The sequence below is a fragment of the Coffea arabica genome, chromosome 10e, assembly GCF_036785885.1.
Source record: "Coffea arabica cultivar ET-39 chromosome 10e, Coffea Arabica ET-39 HiFi, whole genome shotgun sequence".
Classification (NCBI taxonomy): Eukaryota; Viridiplantae; Streptophyta; class Magnoliopsida; order Gentianales; family Rubiaceae; genus Coffea; species Coffea arabica.
Genome location: NC_092328.1, coordinates 8,590,190 through 8,606,603, shown reverse-complemented (window position 1 = coordinate 8,606,603; position 16,414 = coordinate 8,590,190). Strand labels below are relative to the sequence as shown.

Here is a 16,414-nt window from a genome sequence, read left to right as displayed (position 1 = left end):
GATTTATGTATAAATGGTCAGAAGTCCTTAAACTATGCATTTTTAATTGTTCAGGGGCCAGTTGGAGATAAAAAATAGATCAGGACCAAAAGTGGACAACGATTATAATTTAAGAACTCCCAAAGTTTTTTACTTTTTTTTTGTTATCTTACAATTTATAGAAAAGATGGTTGTAAATTCACACACACACACATGTATGTGTGTACGTAAGTTTCTAACCTAATTTACATGGTTAAAAGATCACTGGAATGCCATTAATGTTTAGCAAAAGTTAATTTTAAGGAGTATCTCAATTGTCGCTTATTACAATAAACTTGTTTGGATTCCAGAATAATTGAAATGACACCAATACAGCTCAACCCCTCAATTATTTTGCTTAGAATCCATAATAAGTATAGAAAACAAGAAAACAAGCCCAACATTCATCCAGAGGTGCAAGTGGGGCAAGCCCTTAATTATATTCTTGATCTTTTCCTTCCGTGTGCGCACGTAAAGCCTAGAAATTCCTGGGAATTGGACATTACCTCAAGTGTATTAAAGCTCGTTTCCATTTGGTGAAGTTAATCTATTGAATTTTCAAAAAAAAAAAAAAATCCCCTTTTGAGAAACATGCTTCGGGTATTTGTCAAAGTTTGATAATTCAATTAAGTATTCCACATAATCAAAAGAAGACAAAACCGTTGGTTGATGCGGCTACCCTTGCGGTGTCACGACCAAGTGTGGCACGGGTGTGTGTTGAGATGGATTTGTTGCGGTCGACTCCGTCGCGGGTTTGGATTGGCAATGGAAATCATACTGGTTTTTGGCAAGAGCTGGTGGTTGAGAACCTTCCAAGGTACTGCTCACATTGTTTCCGCCAAGGTCACGATGTGGAGATTTGTCATGTTTTAAAGCCCGAATTGAGAGGAACCTCTGGTCAACATGCCAAGACTACTGGGCCTGATGGGCCTTCGGAGGATAATACAAAAAACCCAGCAAGGTTGATACAAGATGATGCAGTGATTGATGGGGCAAAGGGAGAAGTTAATAGAGTTGTGGCTAGCAAAGAGTTAGTTGCTCATGATCAGTCACCAGGTGGTACATCTCACGAGCCTGAGCAAGAGGACCAGGTGCAGCAGTCCTCTGATACTATAGCAGCACAGCATGAGAGGAAAACGGAGGAGGAATGTGGGGCGGTGGCTGTCGAAGGTATCGAGGTGGTACTGGGACATGAGAAAGGAGAGGAAGGTTCTGAGATTGCAGGGAGTGCGCTGCCCGCGAGGGTGGTCGTGTGTTCTGCTGAGGGACATATTGATGACATACAGGATTCTCAAAGGAGGGTAGGTACCCTCTCCCCTAGGGGCAAGGACCTTGTCCGACAGGAGAAGTCATCACTACAGACCGGGCATTTGGAGACGGTGTCACGTGGTCTCCGAGCTGGTCTCCCGTCAGATAGAACACTACGCTCCATGGTTAGTTCTTCATCAAATTCTTTTTCTGTCCTTTCTGATGATTAAGTTTCTTTTTTGGAATATAAGAGGGGTAGCTCGTGCTCCTAATTTAAGACGATTAAGGAAACTTATTAAAATGTATGATCTTCAATTGGTGGTTGTTGTTGAACCTAAATTGAGGGTGGAGTCAATCACTAATATTAGAATTAAATTGGGGATGGATTGTTGCTTGTTCAATCTTTGGGGTTCTGTTTGGATTTTCTACCGGTCGTTGTTTACGTGTCAGATTACAGGGGAGTCTCCCCAACATCTAACTATTAGAGTTAAATCTCATTTTTTTCAAGACTTCATTACTTTATCTTGTATACATGCGAAGTGTACGGAGCAGGAAAGAGAAAACCTGTGGAATGCACTTTTGGGGGATAAACCCGACTTCAACCCTTGGTTTTTGATAGGAGATTTCAATGTGGTCATAAATACCGAGGAGAAGAGGGGTGGATTGCCATTTAGACCGTCGGAGGGATCAGAATTTTTGAATTTCATGACGATGGCCGGTGTCTGTGATGCGGGATTCTCTGGTTCAAGATATACCTGGTGTAATAACCGTTCGGGAACGGCGCGGATATGGAAACGTCTGGACCGCTTACTTCTATGCGGGCGTGCTTTAGAGCTTCCATACCAAATCATGGTGCAACATTTAGGACGTGACCCGTCGGATCATGCTCCATTATTGTTGTCGGTGGATACGAAACTAGATAACAAACCCAAGCCGTTCCGTTTCTTAAACATCTGGACTACTCATCCTGGTTTACTGGGGGTTATCAAGGATTGTTGGGCTCAACCAGTCAATGGTTCTCCTTTGCAAGTATTGGCCTTGAAGTTGAGGAATGTTAAAAATGCCCTCAAGCAATGGTCTAGAACGACATTTGGGGATATTTTTCAGGGAGCACGTGATGCCGAACGTATGGTAACAGAGGCTGAAACAGCATACGACCTGGATCCTGCTGAGCAACGGCGGAGCGAGTTACATCATGCTCGGGCTCGGTTACGCAGAGCGCTTATAGTTGAGGAGGGTTTTTGGAAACAAAAGGCGCGGGTAAGGTGGCTCTCGGACGGAGATAGGAACACCAAATATTTTCATTCCTTGGTCACGGAAAGGAGGCATAGGGCAGTAATTCATCGGATCAAAGATACCGCTGGAGAGTGGATCGATGAGGAATGCCAGATTGGGGAAGCAGCAGTGGGTTTCTTTAAGGAGCTTTTCACAGCAGAGGGGGGCCTTCCTTGCCTTACTGGTCTGCAGATCATACCGAAATTGATAACGGACCAAGAAAACTCACGGTTAACGGACATTCCATCTCTTACAGAAGTTAAAGACATAGTCTTTGCTATGGACGGAGAGAGCACAGCAGGGCCGGACGGGTTTACAGGGAAATTCTTTACCTTTGCTTGGGAGGTAGTGGCTTTGGATATATACCGTGCGGTTATCAGCTTTTTCTGCGGCGCTGAACTACCTAGGAGTATCACGGCTACTTCAATTGTGTTGTTACCCAAAGTGGAGAACCCCCAAGATTTCAAGCAATTTCGGCCAATCAGTCTATGTAACTTCACTAACAAAATCATTTCCAAACTATTATCGACAAGATTGGCGATAATATTACCCCGGATTATATCTCCACAGCAAAGTGGGTTTGTCCAAGGGAGGCAGATTACAGATAATTTCTTGTTAGCCCAAGAGTTAGTAGCGGATATTAAAAAATCAAATCGGGGTGGCAACGTGGTCATCAAGTTAGATATGATGAAGGCTTATGATAGAGTCTCATGGCCCTTTCTACTACAGGTGTTACGGTATTTCGGGTTCAGTGAAACTTGGATAGACATGATATGGCGCTTAATATCGAATATTTGGTTTTCGGTGCTTGTAAATGGCGGTTCACACGGCTTTTTCAAATCTTCACGGGGTTTACGGCAAGGAGATCCCATTTCACCAGCCTTATTCGTTATTGGAGCTGAGTTGTTGTCTCGAGCCCTCAACAAGCTACCCACACAGAGAGGATTTACTCCGTTTAAAGTGCCTCCTCATTGTCCTATAATTACGCATTTGGCATTCGCCGATGACGTGATTATCTTTTCTAGTGGCAGCAGGTCATCCCTACATTTGATTAAACGAGTTCTGGAAGATTATAGTGAGGTATCAGGTCAGCGGCTCAACCCTCAGAAGAGTTGTTTCCTTACTCATCCACGCTCACCAGCTCAGAGGACAGCGGTTGTTAACCAGGTATTGGGATATAATAGAAGAGTATTTCCGATACGGTACCTTGGTTGTCCCTTATATGACGGAAGGAGTAAGACGATTTACTATACGGATACATATAATGCGGTGGCGAATCGCATTTTGTCTTGGAAGAACCAGATTTTATCGTCAGGGGGCAAGGTGGTATTGATTCAGAGCGTGTTAGCCTCTATGCCAATTCATTTGCTGGCAGCCGCGTCCCCTCCAAAAGGGATGTTGATGGCCCTAGAGAAATTGTTTGCCAAGTTCTTGTGGGGATCCTTGAATTTGGGGAACAAGTACCATTGGATCAGTTGGGCAGATCTGTGTCGGCCGAAGGATGAAGGGGGTGTAGGCCTGCGGGGGTTGATGCAGGTCTACGACTCATTTTCCATTAAACTCTGGTGGAAATTCCGGCAACAGCAATCATTATGGGCAAAGTTTATGCTCCAAAAGTATTGTGCAGGGCAGCACCCTTGTCTTGCTGATATTGGTCATCGGGGATCCCAGGCTTGGAGGAGGATGGTCACAATGCAGCGTTTTGGGGAGGAGAATATTACTTGGATAGTTCGTGAGGGTGCTTTGGATTTTTGGCATGACAATTGGATGGGGTCAGGAGCGCTTTGCAACAAGGTGGATGTCTTCCATGATCATTCCGTGGTTGATTTTGTAGATCGACGGGTCTGGAATGTGGGCATGCTCCATCAATTCTTAGATGGAGAACTGGTTAGGCAGGTTCTGGAGCTTGATCCTCCTTCAGGTAGGGGCAATGACAGAATGGTGTGGACATTAACGAACTCGGGTGTTTTTTCCACTGCATCGGCTTACTCATTGATCAGTCATTCCAATGACACCTCTTGGCTTTTTGCCCGTATATGGCAGCAAGGCCTTCCAGTCAAGATTTCTTTTTTTATGTTACGACTACTACAGGGGAGGCTCCCTCTTATGGATCGACTAAAGAGGTTTGGGGTCTATGGCCCATCTAAATGCTTCTGTTGTCAGAACCCTCAGGAAGAGGCCTTGAATCATGTATTTTGCTCAGGAGAAGGGGCACGATCGGTCTGGCGTCACTTCGAGAGTACTGCTGGTGAATTTAGTGGGGTGCATACAACACGTCACATGGTGTGGTCTTGTTGGGTAAGGAGGGGAACTAATGACCGTGTAAAATTTTTACAAAATATACTTCCTTCGGTAGTATGCTGGGTTTTGTGGAAAATAAGGAATGAAGGGGTGTTTGAAGATCGGAAGATGAGGATAAGGGATACGGTGACTCGGATTGTTCAGCTTCTTCATGATTTTCTTCAATCACGGTTCCCGGGGGTGCAGTGTTCTGCTCCTACATGGGAAGGGTTACTTCTCGAGTTGGGTAGTCATCAAAGGCGGATGATTATTAAGCCAGTTTATTGGGTAACTCCGTGTGGAGGTTATAAGTTGAACTCAGATGGATGCTCTCAGGGAAACCCAGGAAGGAGTGGGGGGGGGTGGACTTGTGCGAGACAGTCGAGGAAATTTTGTATTTGGATACGCGGAGCCCTTCGGAGTGATAACTAGCATGCAAGCAGAACTTCGAGCGTTGTTATGGGGAGTTAGACATTGTGTGATTCGAGGGTACTTGGAGTTACACTTAGAGGCAGATTCTTTCACCCTGGTTCAGATTGTTCAAGGGACTAGTGCGTGTCCTTGGCGTCTACAGAGAGATCTGGATGAGTTGATGATATTCAAGCAGTCTTTCCAATCCATCACACACTGCTACAGAGAAGCAAACACACCGGCAGATCATCTGGCAAATTTTGGTGCTGATGCTTGCGCAGGTCATGTGTTTAATACATTTTCAGATTTACCACTATTGGTCAGGGGGGCTATTAGATTAGATCGATTGGGACTTCCTACGTTTCGTACACGGTGTCTGGCATGAATGGGAATAAGAAGCAAAAAAGACCAATGCAGGTGAAAGTGACAAGATTAACCGCTGAGCTTCAAGGATCAACATTCAGATTCACTGGAAGACATCCTAATATGGACAACGGAAGATTTAATCTTAGTATCAGATTTTCAGTGCTTAATCCTTCGCTATATTGTATATTTATTGTCAAATTGTGGTTTGATGGCAGGGAGTTTCGTCCTTTTATAAGGGGAAATTCTGCCGAAATTTTTATAAAATAATAAAATTTTATGAAAAAAAAAAAAAAAAAGAAGACAAAACCCCCACTAGCCTGCAGCACATTGTTGTTGATATACATATCCCTGGACAACTAAGAACTGCAAGGACACTACACCAGAAAACAAAAGAGGATTTTTGTTAAAAAAAATGAAAAAAGATTTTGTGTCTCTCATGGCAGATTCAAACTTGTACGTATTAAACAGATCCTACTTAACATGTCCAAAATAAATAATATCCCAGAAATTAGGTTAATCGTGTTCAGACAAGATCCACAATCCATATCGTGCCCGTTCACGGTTGAGAAGATTAATTAATCCAAACTTAATCTCTTCTAATATTATATAGCCCATACCCCATGTGAACAATTTGGAGAACAATTATTATTTGGGTCAAATAGACTACGAGTTTTTTATGCAAATTCAAATTCGGACAACTACCAATTTCGCTATGCGAATAGGGGAGACAATTTCGTTGGTTCATGAGTTAGAAGTCTTGTTGCCACTGGCCATTTGGTCCAGTGGTCATCCCCTTCTTTGGGGATGCTGGAGGTCAGGTGTTCAACCCCTGCCTCCCACAACTTGTCACTCTACGTGATTGGTCTTTGCCCCCGCGGGGTAACTCGAGCGGTCCGCTCCCCCTCCTTAGGGTATGGCGACCTTCCTGACTTGTCCAGGGTTCGAGTCCCGCTGTTAACGTGTTGGGTGTGGAGTGGGGCCTCCTCTCCCGGGCCGCAGGGGATTAGTCGGGCCCCGTAAGAATTGACCCGGACACCCCTGTGTCGACAAAAAAAAAAAAGAGTTAGAAGTCTTGTTGAAATATACTATGTCATATCTTGTAAACGATGGTATTCATCCACTTCCTTTGATTAGTAGCTATCTTCAATTTAGTGGATAGGTCTGTATCACTTTTGAAACAATTAAGATTTAGACCATAAGAAGATTGAAAGAAAAGTCAGCTTAAGGGGATTACGATGGTCCTATTTGAAAGATTATATGACACAGTATGCCTAACTGAAAGAATTTCTTAGTTTAGTTAAAATTGACGTGAGATAATCAAAATGCATTCTAATTGCTTGCTGGAAAGGTGGTGAGGCCAGACAAGTTGTCTGCACACAAGATGGGACTTAGACAGCAGAATTGGAGCAAATGACGAGAGGTATGGTGGCCGCAAAATTGTCCTACTATACATATAATTATCAGCAAACAGTAGGTGGCTTAGAGGGTGGAGGTTGATGGCAGTAGATCACCTTGATTTCTAAATGATTATCCAATTCCTTTGGAGGGCTTAGGGGTGGGGGCCGGGTGAGTCATCTCACCTTGAGAAATGCTATGTATTGTCCCATGAAAATGACAATTATTATTCATTAGTTTCTTTACGAAAATTAATCATTTTTTTTAAAAAAAACTTTATATAAACTTTAAAATTTCCATATACAATGAAATGAGGATGAGCTGATTACTTAGTCATTCTATAAGTTGGTAAGCGCTTGACCCAGGAATCAAAGAAATCAAATGCAAAACTCTTAGGTCATGTTTCTTATTTAACCAAACAACATATGTTTAGGAAAATAAATTGCTCCCTAGATTTTTATTTTTATTTTTATTTTTATTTTCCATTCCTAACTTTTGACTACGAGGAATTTTACACAACACAGGCCATCATGTTCCAAGACAGGAAAGTTGATCCGGATCTCATTGTGGTTGCATTTCGAGGGACGAATCCATTTGATGCAGATGATTGGCTCACGGATTTGGACTTTTCGTGGTATGATCTTCAAGGTGTACCTAAGCTTCATGCTGGACCTGCAAAAGGAAAAGGGTTGGCCTAAGCAAATTTATCAAGGCTCTGGCACTAAAGAATATGCTTATTATACAATATGGGAAAATTTGAGAAAATCATTGATTGAAAATAGGATAGCAAAGTTCATGGTCACTGGGCACAGCTTAGGAGCTGCATTGGCAATCTTATTTGCAGCTATACCAAGTTTGCATGAGTTGGAATGGCTGTTGGATAGAATGGAAGGAGTTTACAGTTTTGAGAAGGGTGGATTGAGAGAAGGGTGGTTTGAGATATTTTTCCAGGCTGTAGTTTTGATAATTCCTGGATTATCAAACCATGGTCCTCAAGATTATGTTAATCTAACCCGACTGGGGACTTTAGCTTCCTTAGCTAATTCTCCTCTGCTACCAGATTCAAAAAAATATTGATGCTGCTGAAAAATATTATAGATTATGTATCAAATTTGGCCCCAAAAAATTTCATTTTTTGTTATATCATTAGATTTCAGTCAATAGTCTCCCTTAGTTTTGCTGCAAGACACAAGAGGAGGTCATTGGTCGATTGATATCAACTACAACACAATGCAAAATCAAACAGAGGTCTATTTCCGGGATACCGAGTTTAGAATATATATATATATATATATATATATATATATTTATCTCTATTGTTTTACTCAAAGAAATCTGTGATAGTCTAGTCCTTGCGCTTTTGATTAATCAAGCTTCCGTCATAAGATTACTGCAGAAGAGGGAAAAGAAAAACTAATCAATCTCCCGTCGTAAGACTTTACAGAAAAAGAAAAGGAAAAAAAACTTCTTTCACAAGAATGGTAGCTAAAATGTTTTTTTTTTCCTTTTTTCTGCTTTTGATTTAAAAAAGAAAAAGAAAAAGAAAGTAACATAAACAAAATTTGTCTGGATTTAGAAGGGCTACAACATATTAGGCCCACTAGCAACTAACAAGTGAAGGAAATATGGGTCCAAAATAATTAAACTACGCAAATGATTACTTTTCTCAATTGAGCACAAATCTGCTAATTACGTCCATTAGCAGATGAAATACGAGAATTCAAGAAAAAGGGATGCTAAAAAGCTTAGACATCAACTAGATATAAGAAGACTTGTATTTTAGCATTTTAGCATATAAAAGTAGATTACTTTATGAAAATCATTACTCGTCATGGGGGGTAAGTGCAATTTTTTTAATGCATTAAGAAAAATAGCTGTATTTATCACGAACTCAGGCAAATTGGCAGCTCATGATGTTGAGTTAATGTACAAAAAATTGCTTGAGAAATTTTTTGCCCCAAAATTTTGCCCAAGAAAGTTCGTGAAACCAAACATTTCTTTTCCCCTTGTATGTAAAGCTTAGCAAGCAATTTCACCTAGCCCGAAGATGTTTTTTTTCTACTTAGCCCAAAGAATTGGGTGTTCAACAAGTACACATGGTCAAGGTTATTCAGCTATCTGTCATATCTTGGCCAAAGGCTCCATGAACTCAAGAAAATTGGCAGCTGATGTTGGAATGGGGATTACATCCGGATTGGCTGTGTGGTTGAGTTACTTTACAGAAATTCTTTTTGTATTGCTGTGCATCTTAGGATGTGTAAAATGATTCTTTAGATCATTAGAGATGACTGTTGATTTAACAGGGGAAGATTCCCTTTGTAAAGTTGATTTTCTCATGATTAATAAAAGTACAAATTTTGCGAAAAAATTTTTTCATTCAAGTTTGAATTTTTTTTTCTCATGACTGTAGATTTTCGCAATTTTGAATTTAAAAGAAAAAGTTTATTCAAGTTTTCGATATTTTTCTACGTGTGAGATAAACAAGTCAAAGTTTGTCCTTTCCTAATAAGTACTATTTCAGTCAACTCCTAAAAAGAAAAAAGAACTACCACTAGCAGAACGGTTGGCTAAGCTGCTGACTACTCGTTATCAGATTGTTCAACCTGGGTTATGCGCATGACCAAATAAGTGATTACGAAGAAACATCGTTTTGGCGATGGCGATCGCAAATTCTGACTTGTTCATATTGTTTTGGTCTTAGGGTTAAGGTTTATTTTTCTTCTTTACACTTTGAACAATCAGTTGACCGTGATTGTGACGATTTGTCTCCTCTTTGAAGATGTCTTCTTCACTATTTTATTTCAGTTACATTCCCCTTCTCCCCTTTTCATCTACATCATTTTTAACCCATCTTAGTTGCAAAGATAGACAACTCACATCATGCTGTGTCATTACTCATAACACTAATTCATCAATGGTTTTTAATTCATCTATACTGCACGTGAGAACCATTAATTTGGTTTTTGACAAATTCAAACTGCGACGACGACTGCTAATGATCTTACCCGGCTATAAATACATACATATGTAGGGCAATGGTTCTCATTCAAGAAAATACCACATTGTTTAACCATCTACCCTGCAATAGAAATTTTATCGGATAGCTATAGTTTGAACTAGAAATCAGTTGACCCTTGAGACTTTGAGGCAACAACACATCTATCTACCCAATGAGTACCATTGCTTCTAAGCTAGATATGCCTTCCGAAGAAGATTTCTGTAAAGATTATTTGCTGCTCAATCCGAAAGAAGCTGGTTTTAGCGACCTCCTTCGCATCTTCTATTCAAGCGAATTATACAAAAGAGACTTCTTTGATGCCCCGGAGGCGGACAGCCTAAGGGGCCTCCGCCGCCGATGGGTAGTTTTTGTGTCTGTCGTGGCTCAAATGCTCCTCCTTCAGTTGAAAAAACCTTTGGCTGGCCTAGGATCTACTCTGGAGCTGTTGCTGAATTATCCGTCCAGCAATGGTGGCTTTGGCGGACTTTTACTGCATTTTCTTACGGGTTTGTTTTAATTTCTGTTTTATTTATGTTGGATGTTCCATTGATTCATATCCATTACCTCGCCGGAAAATCATAGGCGTAAATTGATTGCTGCATGCATGCATGCAAAAGCATACTATTATGCAACACAGGGAAACTGGATTAGGCACTAATTTTTGGTGTCAAATCATATTCTATTTGATATAGATCAATAAAATGTGGAAGGCAACTTTTGATTAGCTAGAGAAAAAAAATGAAAAAAACGGCCATTGAAATCTTGTATATGTTTCATGGAGATCGTTGTTTATTTCATGCAACGAGCCAAATAATATGGTAACTGAATGGCCTTGTGTATGCTTTAATTGCAGGAAATGTAGTAAAGCCAGACAGGTCGGCAGCAAATTTTAGGTCGCTAGTTGCGAATGTGGACACGCGAGTGGATTTAGACGGAAGGATCAAAGCTAATGACGAGAGGTATGGTGCAGCCTTGTCTATAATGGCCGCTAAATTGGCCTATGAAAATGAAGCCTTCGCCAAAACTGTGGTCACAGATCACTGGCAGGTAATTTATATATAATTTCAGGACATGCAATGCAAGTTTCACGTTATATTGCTTGGAACAAGTTTCAAGTCATTTTTTTTTCTCTTTTTTCCAATTCTACTCTTGCAGATGGAATTCTTGGGCTCCTTCAACTTTTGGAATGGTCAGTGGCTCCGTTCTCCTCTTTATGTGAAATTTTACTCATTTCTTTTTCGTGTCAAAAGACAACCATTTCTTGCCACTCATTGTTGCTAACCATTTTGGTCTCCTAGTGTAGTGGTGATAATGCGTATAATTAAGTTGCAAATTAACATGAATGATGGCCCTACTTTAACATGTCAAAATGCACATTAACAAGTTTCCTGGTTACCGGAAAATACCACCTATATATTTTGTTTGATATAAGAAAAATGCAAAAGCTGACTATATATGAAGGAAACTAATGAATTTAGACAAGTTGGACTTCAATTTCTCTACTCAGTCTTTTGTTCCCTGAACTTGGAATTTTTTAGTGAAAGTTCCAAGGTTTTTCCTGGTTTTAAGCTGATGCATGCATTTACGTTTTCATGGAAAGCCAAAATATTCAGGACAATATTGTTAGTCAAGAGTTGAGAAATTATTGAAAGTAAACGAATAACTCTTTTAGCAAAGTAATGCAATTCTGAAGTTTGATTTACAATTTACAACTTGTCTACCCATTCCATTCAGATTATGAGGAATCATACACAACACAAGCCATCATTTTCGAAGACAAGATAACTAGTGCTGATTCTAACCTGATTGAGGTGGCATTTCGAGGGACACAACCGTTTGAAGCTGATGATTGGCGTACGGATTTGGATATTTCGTGGTATGATATCGAAGGTGTGGGTAAGATTCATGCTGGATTTATGAAAGCCTTAGGCTTACAAAAACGAAAGGGTTGGCCTAAGAAAATTGAGCAAGGCTCAGGTGGAAAAGACTATGCCTATTACACAATAAGGGAAATTTTGAGAAATAGATTGAGGGAAAATCAGAATGCAAAATTCGTGGTAACTGGACACAGCTTAGGAGGGGCGTTGGCAATTTTGTTTCCTGCCATACTGATTTTACATGAAGAAAATGAGCTATTGGAAAGAATGGAAGGAGTGTACACTTTCGGGCAGCCTAGAGTTGGAGATGAGCAATTTGGGGAGTTTATGAAGGACAAGCTTAGATTTTATGGTGTAAACTATTGCAGATATGTCTACAACAATGATATAGTTCCAAGAGTACCGTTTGATGACAAAACCCTCATGTTCAAGCACTTTGGCCTTTGTTTATACTTCAACAGCCGCTACCGAGGGCAGGTAAAAAAAAAAACTTTATTCCTTTCTTTATCTATTCCCCAGTATTTTTTTTCCTTGTATTAGTTTATGGGAGTGATCTTATAATTCTTTTTCTCTTATTTTGGAACTAAAACCGAAACAGATTCTAGAGGAAGAACCAAACAAGAACTACTTTTCACTGCTGTCGGTTATACCCAAGCATTTGAATGCCGTTTACGAGCTGATTAGGAGCTTCATTATCCCTTTCACGAGAGGAATGGAGTATAGAGAAGGGTCGTCTGTGATCATTTCTAGGTTGATAGGATTGGTCATTCCTGGATTACCAGATCATGGTCCTCAGGACTATGATAACGCCACCAGATTGGGGACCTTACCCTTCTGGGACCCTCCGTTGAAAGGCCTGAAACAAGAATGACATATATGTTGTCAAACAAAACCAAGCATAGAAGTATTTATTTATTTATTTATTAGTTTTATTGGAGTTAGATTTTTAGTAGTTGTGTGATTTAGGAATTTGTGTTTTGTTAAATAATTTCTTATGTAAGTGATTTCTTTCCTAACAAGTTTGGTAGAGTATAAATAAAACAATATTTTGGATGTTTTGTAGAAAGATTTTGGAAGAGTTTGTCAAGTTTTCTATTGTGGTGTAACTTTTTTAAGTGTTTGAGATTTCAATAATATTCTAAGTTGATTATTTTCTTTTTTTTCACATATATTTCGAGCGATTGTTTTATCCCTTCAATTCTATAACTCTACACGCATTGATTATTCTTATTAGAATCCTAAAATTTTGGTTTCGTACAATAGGTACACAAAATGATATAGAGGAATCATACACCAAAACCAAAGATTGCTACTTTTATGACAAAGCCATAATGATCAAAATAGGATTCCCTTTTTGGCTTCCTTAACTTTGCAATAAACACCAGGACACATTTGCTTCTGACCATAGTATGCTAATCTTTGATACCAAGCCATGTCCAAGTAGGAGGAAGAAAAGGTTTTATTTTGATAAAAGGTGGCTCCAAAATGCGGAGATCAATGATATTGTCAAACAGGCTTGGGAACAAGAAGATGAAGGTACACGGATGTTTAAAGTAATCAAGAAAGTGAAAAGGTGTAGGGTGAAACTGTTGCAATGGAAAAACAAAATACAAGGCAATGCGAGGACGAATATTGAAGTGCTCAAGAATCAATTGCAGGAGCTGAAAACAAGGGATTTGGAGAACAAGAAGGATATCAGAAATGGTCTAAAAAAGAAATTGAAAGAGGCCTACAGAGAAGAGGAAGTCTACTGGAGTCAGAAAGCTAGGCTGCATTGGTTAAAAGCAGGTGATAAGAACACCAGTTTCTTTCATGCTAGTGTGGAGGGGAGAAGGAGAAGGAATAGAATGCTGGAAATACAAAGAGAGGATGGCACTTGGACTAAAAGTGAGGAAGAGTTAGGTGCGGAAATTGCTGACTACTATAGGCAACTCTTCACAACATCAGAACCAAGGGAAATGGAAGAAGTTCTGGATGGAATACCACACACGATTTCTGAGAGAGTGAATGCAAATTTGACTAAACCTGTGGGAGAGGAGGAAATCAGATCTGCCCTCTTCTCCATGAGTCCAGATAAAGCCCCAGGTATAGATGGAATGCCTCCAATTTTCTTTCAGAAATTCTGGCACATAATCAAAAAGGATCTGGTTGGAGCTATTCAAACTTTCTTTCACACGGGTCATCTCATTAAGTCAGCCAATCACACTATTATTTCTCTCATTCCCAAAGTCATGATTCCCACATCCCTCAAGCACTATAGGCCCATCAGCTTGTGCACTACAGTGTATAAAATCATATCAAAGATCTTAGCTAATAGATTGAAACTAGTCCTTCACTCCTGCATTAGTAAAAATCAATCAGCTTTTATCCCTGGTAGGCAAATTTTAGATAACATTATGATTTCCCATGAGTTTCTACATTATCTCAAAAACAAAAGGCTTGGGAAAGAGGGTTTTATGGCTATGAAATTAGACATGTCAAAAGCTTATGACAGGGTAGAATGGAGATTCCTGGCAGCTGTGATGCAGAAGATGGGATTCAATGACAAATGGAGGAGCTGGATAATGGAATGCATTTCATCTGTTTCCTACTCTTTCATGATCAATGGAGAGGTGAAGGAATATGTGATACCACAGAGGGGAATTAGACAGGGCGACCCACTGTCACCCTATCTATTCCTGCTTTGCTCTGAAGGCTTCACTAATCTCCTACAGAAGGCAGCAACTGAAAGAAGAATTGAAGGCATGCGGATCAGTAGACAAGGGCCTCAACTAACTCACTTGTTTTTTGCAGACGACTCCTTGATATTTTGCAAAGCTGACTATCAGAATGCATCAGAGCTGAGACGGATACTCCAGGTGTACGAAAGAGGCACTGGCCAGCTGATCAACCTAGAAAAATCCTCAGTCATTTTCAGCACGAATCTGGAGCAGGAAGCCAAGATGGAAGTCTGTCAAGCACTTGGAAATATCCAGAAGGTCAACCAAGGCAAGTACTTGGGACTCCCAATGGTGGTCACAGGATCGAAACAACAACTTTTTGGCTATATTAGAGACAACATCCAGCAGCGATTGAAGAAATGGAAAAACAAGTTGTTAAGTGCGGCAGGCAAAGAGGTTATGCTCAAATCAGTAGCAATGGCAATGCCAACATACACGATGTCATGCTTCAAGATGCCAAAGAAGATATGCAAAGAGATTAATGTTGTGATGGCAAACTATTGGTAGGGAGAGGCAAATGGAAGGAACAAGATGCATTGGAGATCTTGGAATAAAATGTCACTGGACAGGAAGGATGGAGGATTGGGATTTCTAGATCTAGAGGCATTCAATACAGCTCTATTGGGGAAGCAAGTTTGGAGGCTAATCACACAACCAAATCTGCTGGTTAGTAAAGTACCTAAGGACAAATACCATCCCAAACAATCGCTTCTCAAGTGCAAAGTAACTAGGAATGCATCCTGGATTTGGAAGGGTCTGATGGGAGCAAGGCAACTGATAGAGCTAGGAACCAGGAGAAGGATAGGCAATGGAAAGAGTACCTATATTTGGGAAGATAGCTGGATGCCAGATAACAATCAAGGAAAGGTTACCTCACAGAAACCACAGGGGTGTAATCTGGTTAAAGTAGAGGAGCTGATCATCCAGTATAGATGGAACAAAAATCTGATATTCAGAAATTTTAGCTCCAAGGAGGCAGAGTGCATTCTAAGCATCCCCATAAGCCTAACCAACAGAGAGGACAACAACTACTGGATCCATAGTTCAAATGGGAATTACACAGTGAGATCAGCTTATAGAATACAATCTGAAGGCCAAATGGAACGAGAGCAAGAAGCCACGGAGGTAACTGGTACAAGTTGGAGCTCGAATAGAAAGAAATGTTGGAAGCATCTTTGGAAACTGAACATCAAGCATAAGGTGAAGATTTTCTTGTGGAAATGCCTAAACCAGGTGTTACCAGTAAGACAACTCATCTACGATAGAACCAAACAAGGTGATCCAATATGCAGAATCTGTGGTGAGCAAGGTGAGACGATAGAGCATGCTTTGCTTAATTGCAACCAAGTCAAACTAGTGTGGAAAATGTCACCTATTCAGTGGGAAGGAATACTAGACCAGCATGGTTGTTTTAGCAGGTGGTGGGCTACAATGATGGAAGCTAGCACGAGAAGTGAGGGTAACAAACATATCTCCCTAACAGCGAACATCCTTTGGCAAATCTGGAAAAGTAGGAATGAAAAGGAATTCAATGCCAAGCAGCAGCACCCTATGAGAACAATACAGACAGCTCAGGAGGAATGGTTGGAATATGAAGAGGCATTGACAAAGACCTCAAGCACGAGTATAGAAGAAACAAGAGAACAGATGGAATCCCCCCAGCATCAGGAGGAAATGGAAGGCATACTGAGATTAAGGTTTGCTACAGAAAAGAGTAAAGACACGCCTCAAGTTGGAATAGGCGTCACTGTCTCCAAGGACAATCAAAACATGATACGAGGCTGGACTTTACAGGAAAGAAGCTCTGGTCACCAAGTCATGGACGA

The 16,414-nt window shown here is 40.4% G+C and overlaps 2 protein-coding genes across 2 annotated transcripts in view; one reads left to right on the top strand and one right to left on the bottom strand.

Annotated features, from left to right (window-relative positions):
- Window positions 1–16,414, bottom strand: part of LOC113711208 (uncharacterized) — a 195,439-nt gene that overhangs the window by 89,301 nt on the left and 89,724 nt on the right. The window lies entirely within an intron of this gene.
- On the top strand, window positions 10,040–12,942 carry LOC113710965 (triacylglycerol lipase OBL1-like). Its single transcript, XM_027234073.2, has 5 exons — window positions 10,040–10,497; window positions 10,845–11,038; window positions 11,147–11,180; window positions 11,726–12,345; window positions 12,467–12,942. The coding sequence occupies exons 1-5, from the start codon at window positions 10,164–10,166 to the stop codon at window positions 12,737–12,739; spliced, it is 1,455 nt and encodes a 484-aa protein (XP_027089874.1). The 5' UTR covers window positions 10,040–10,163; the 3' UTR covers window positions 12,740–12,942.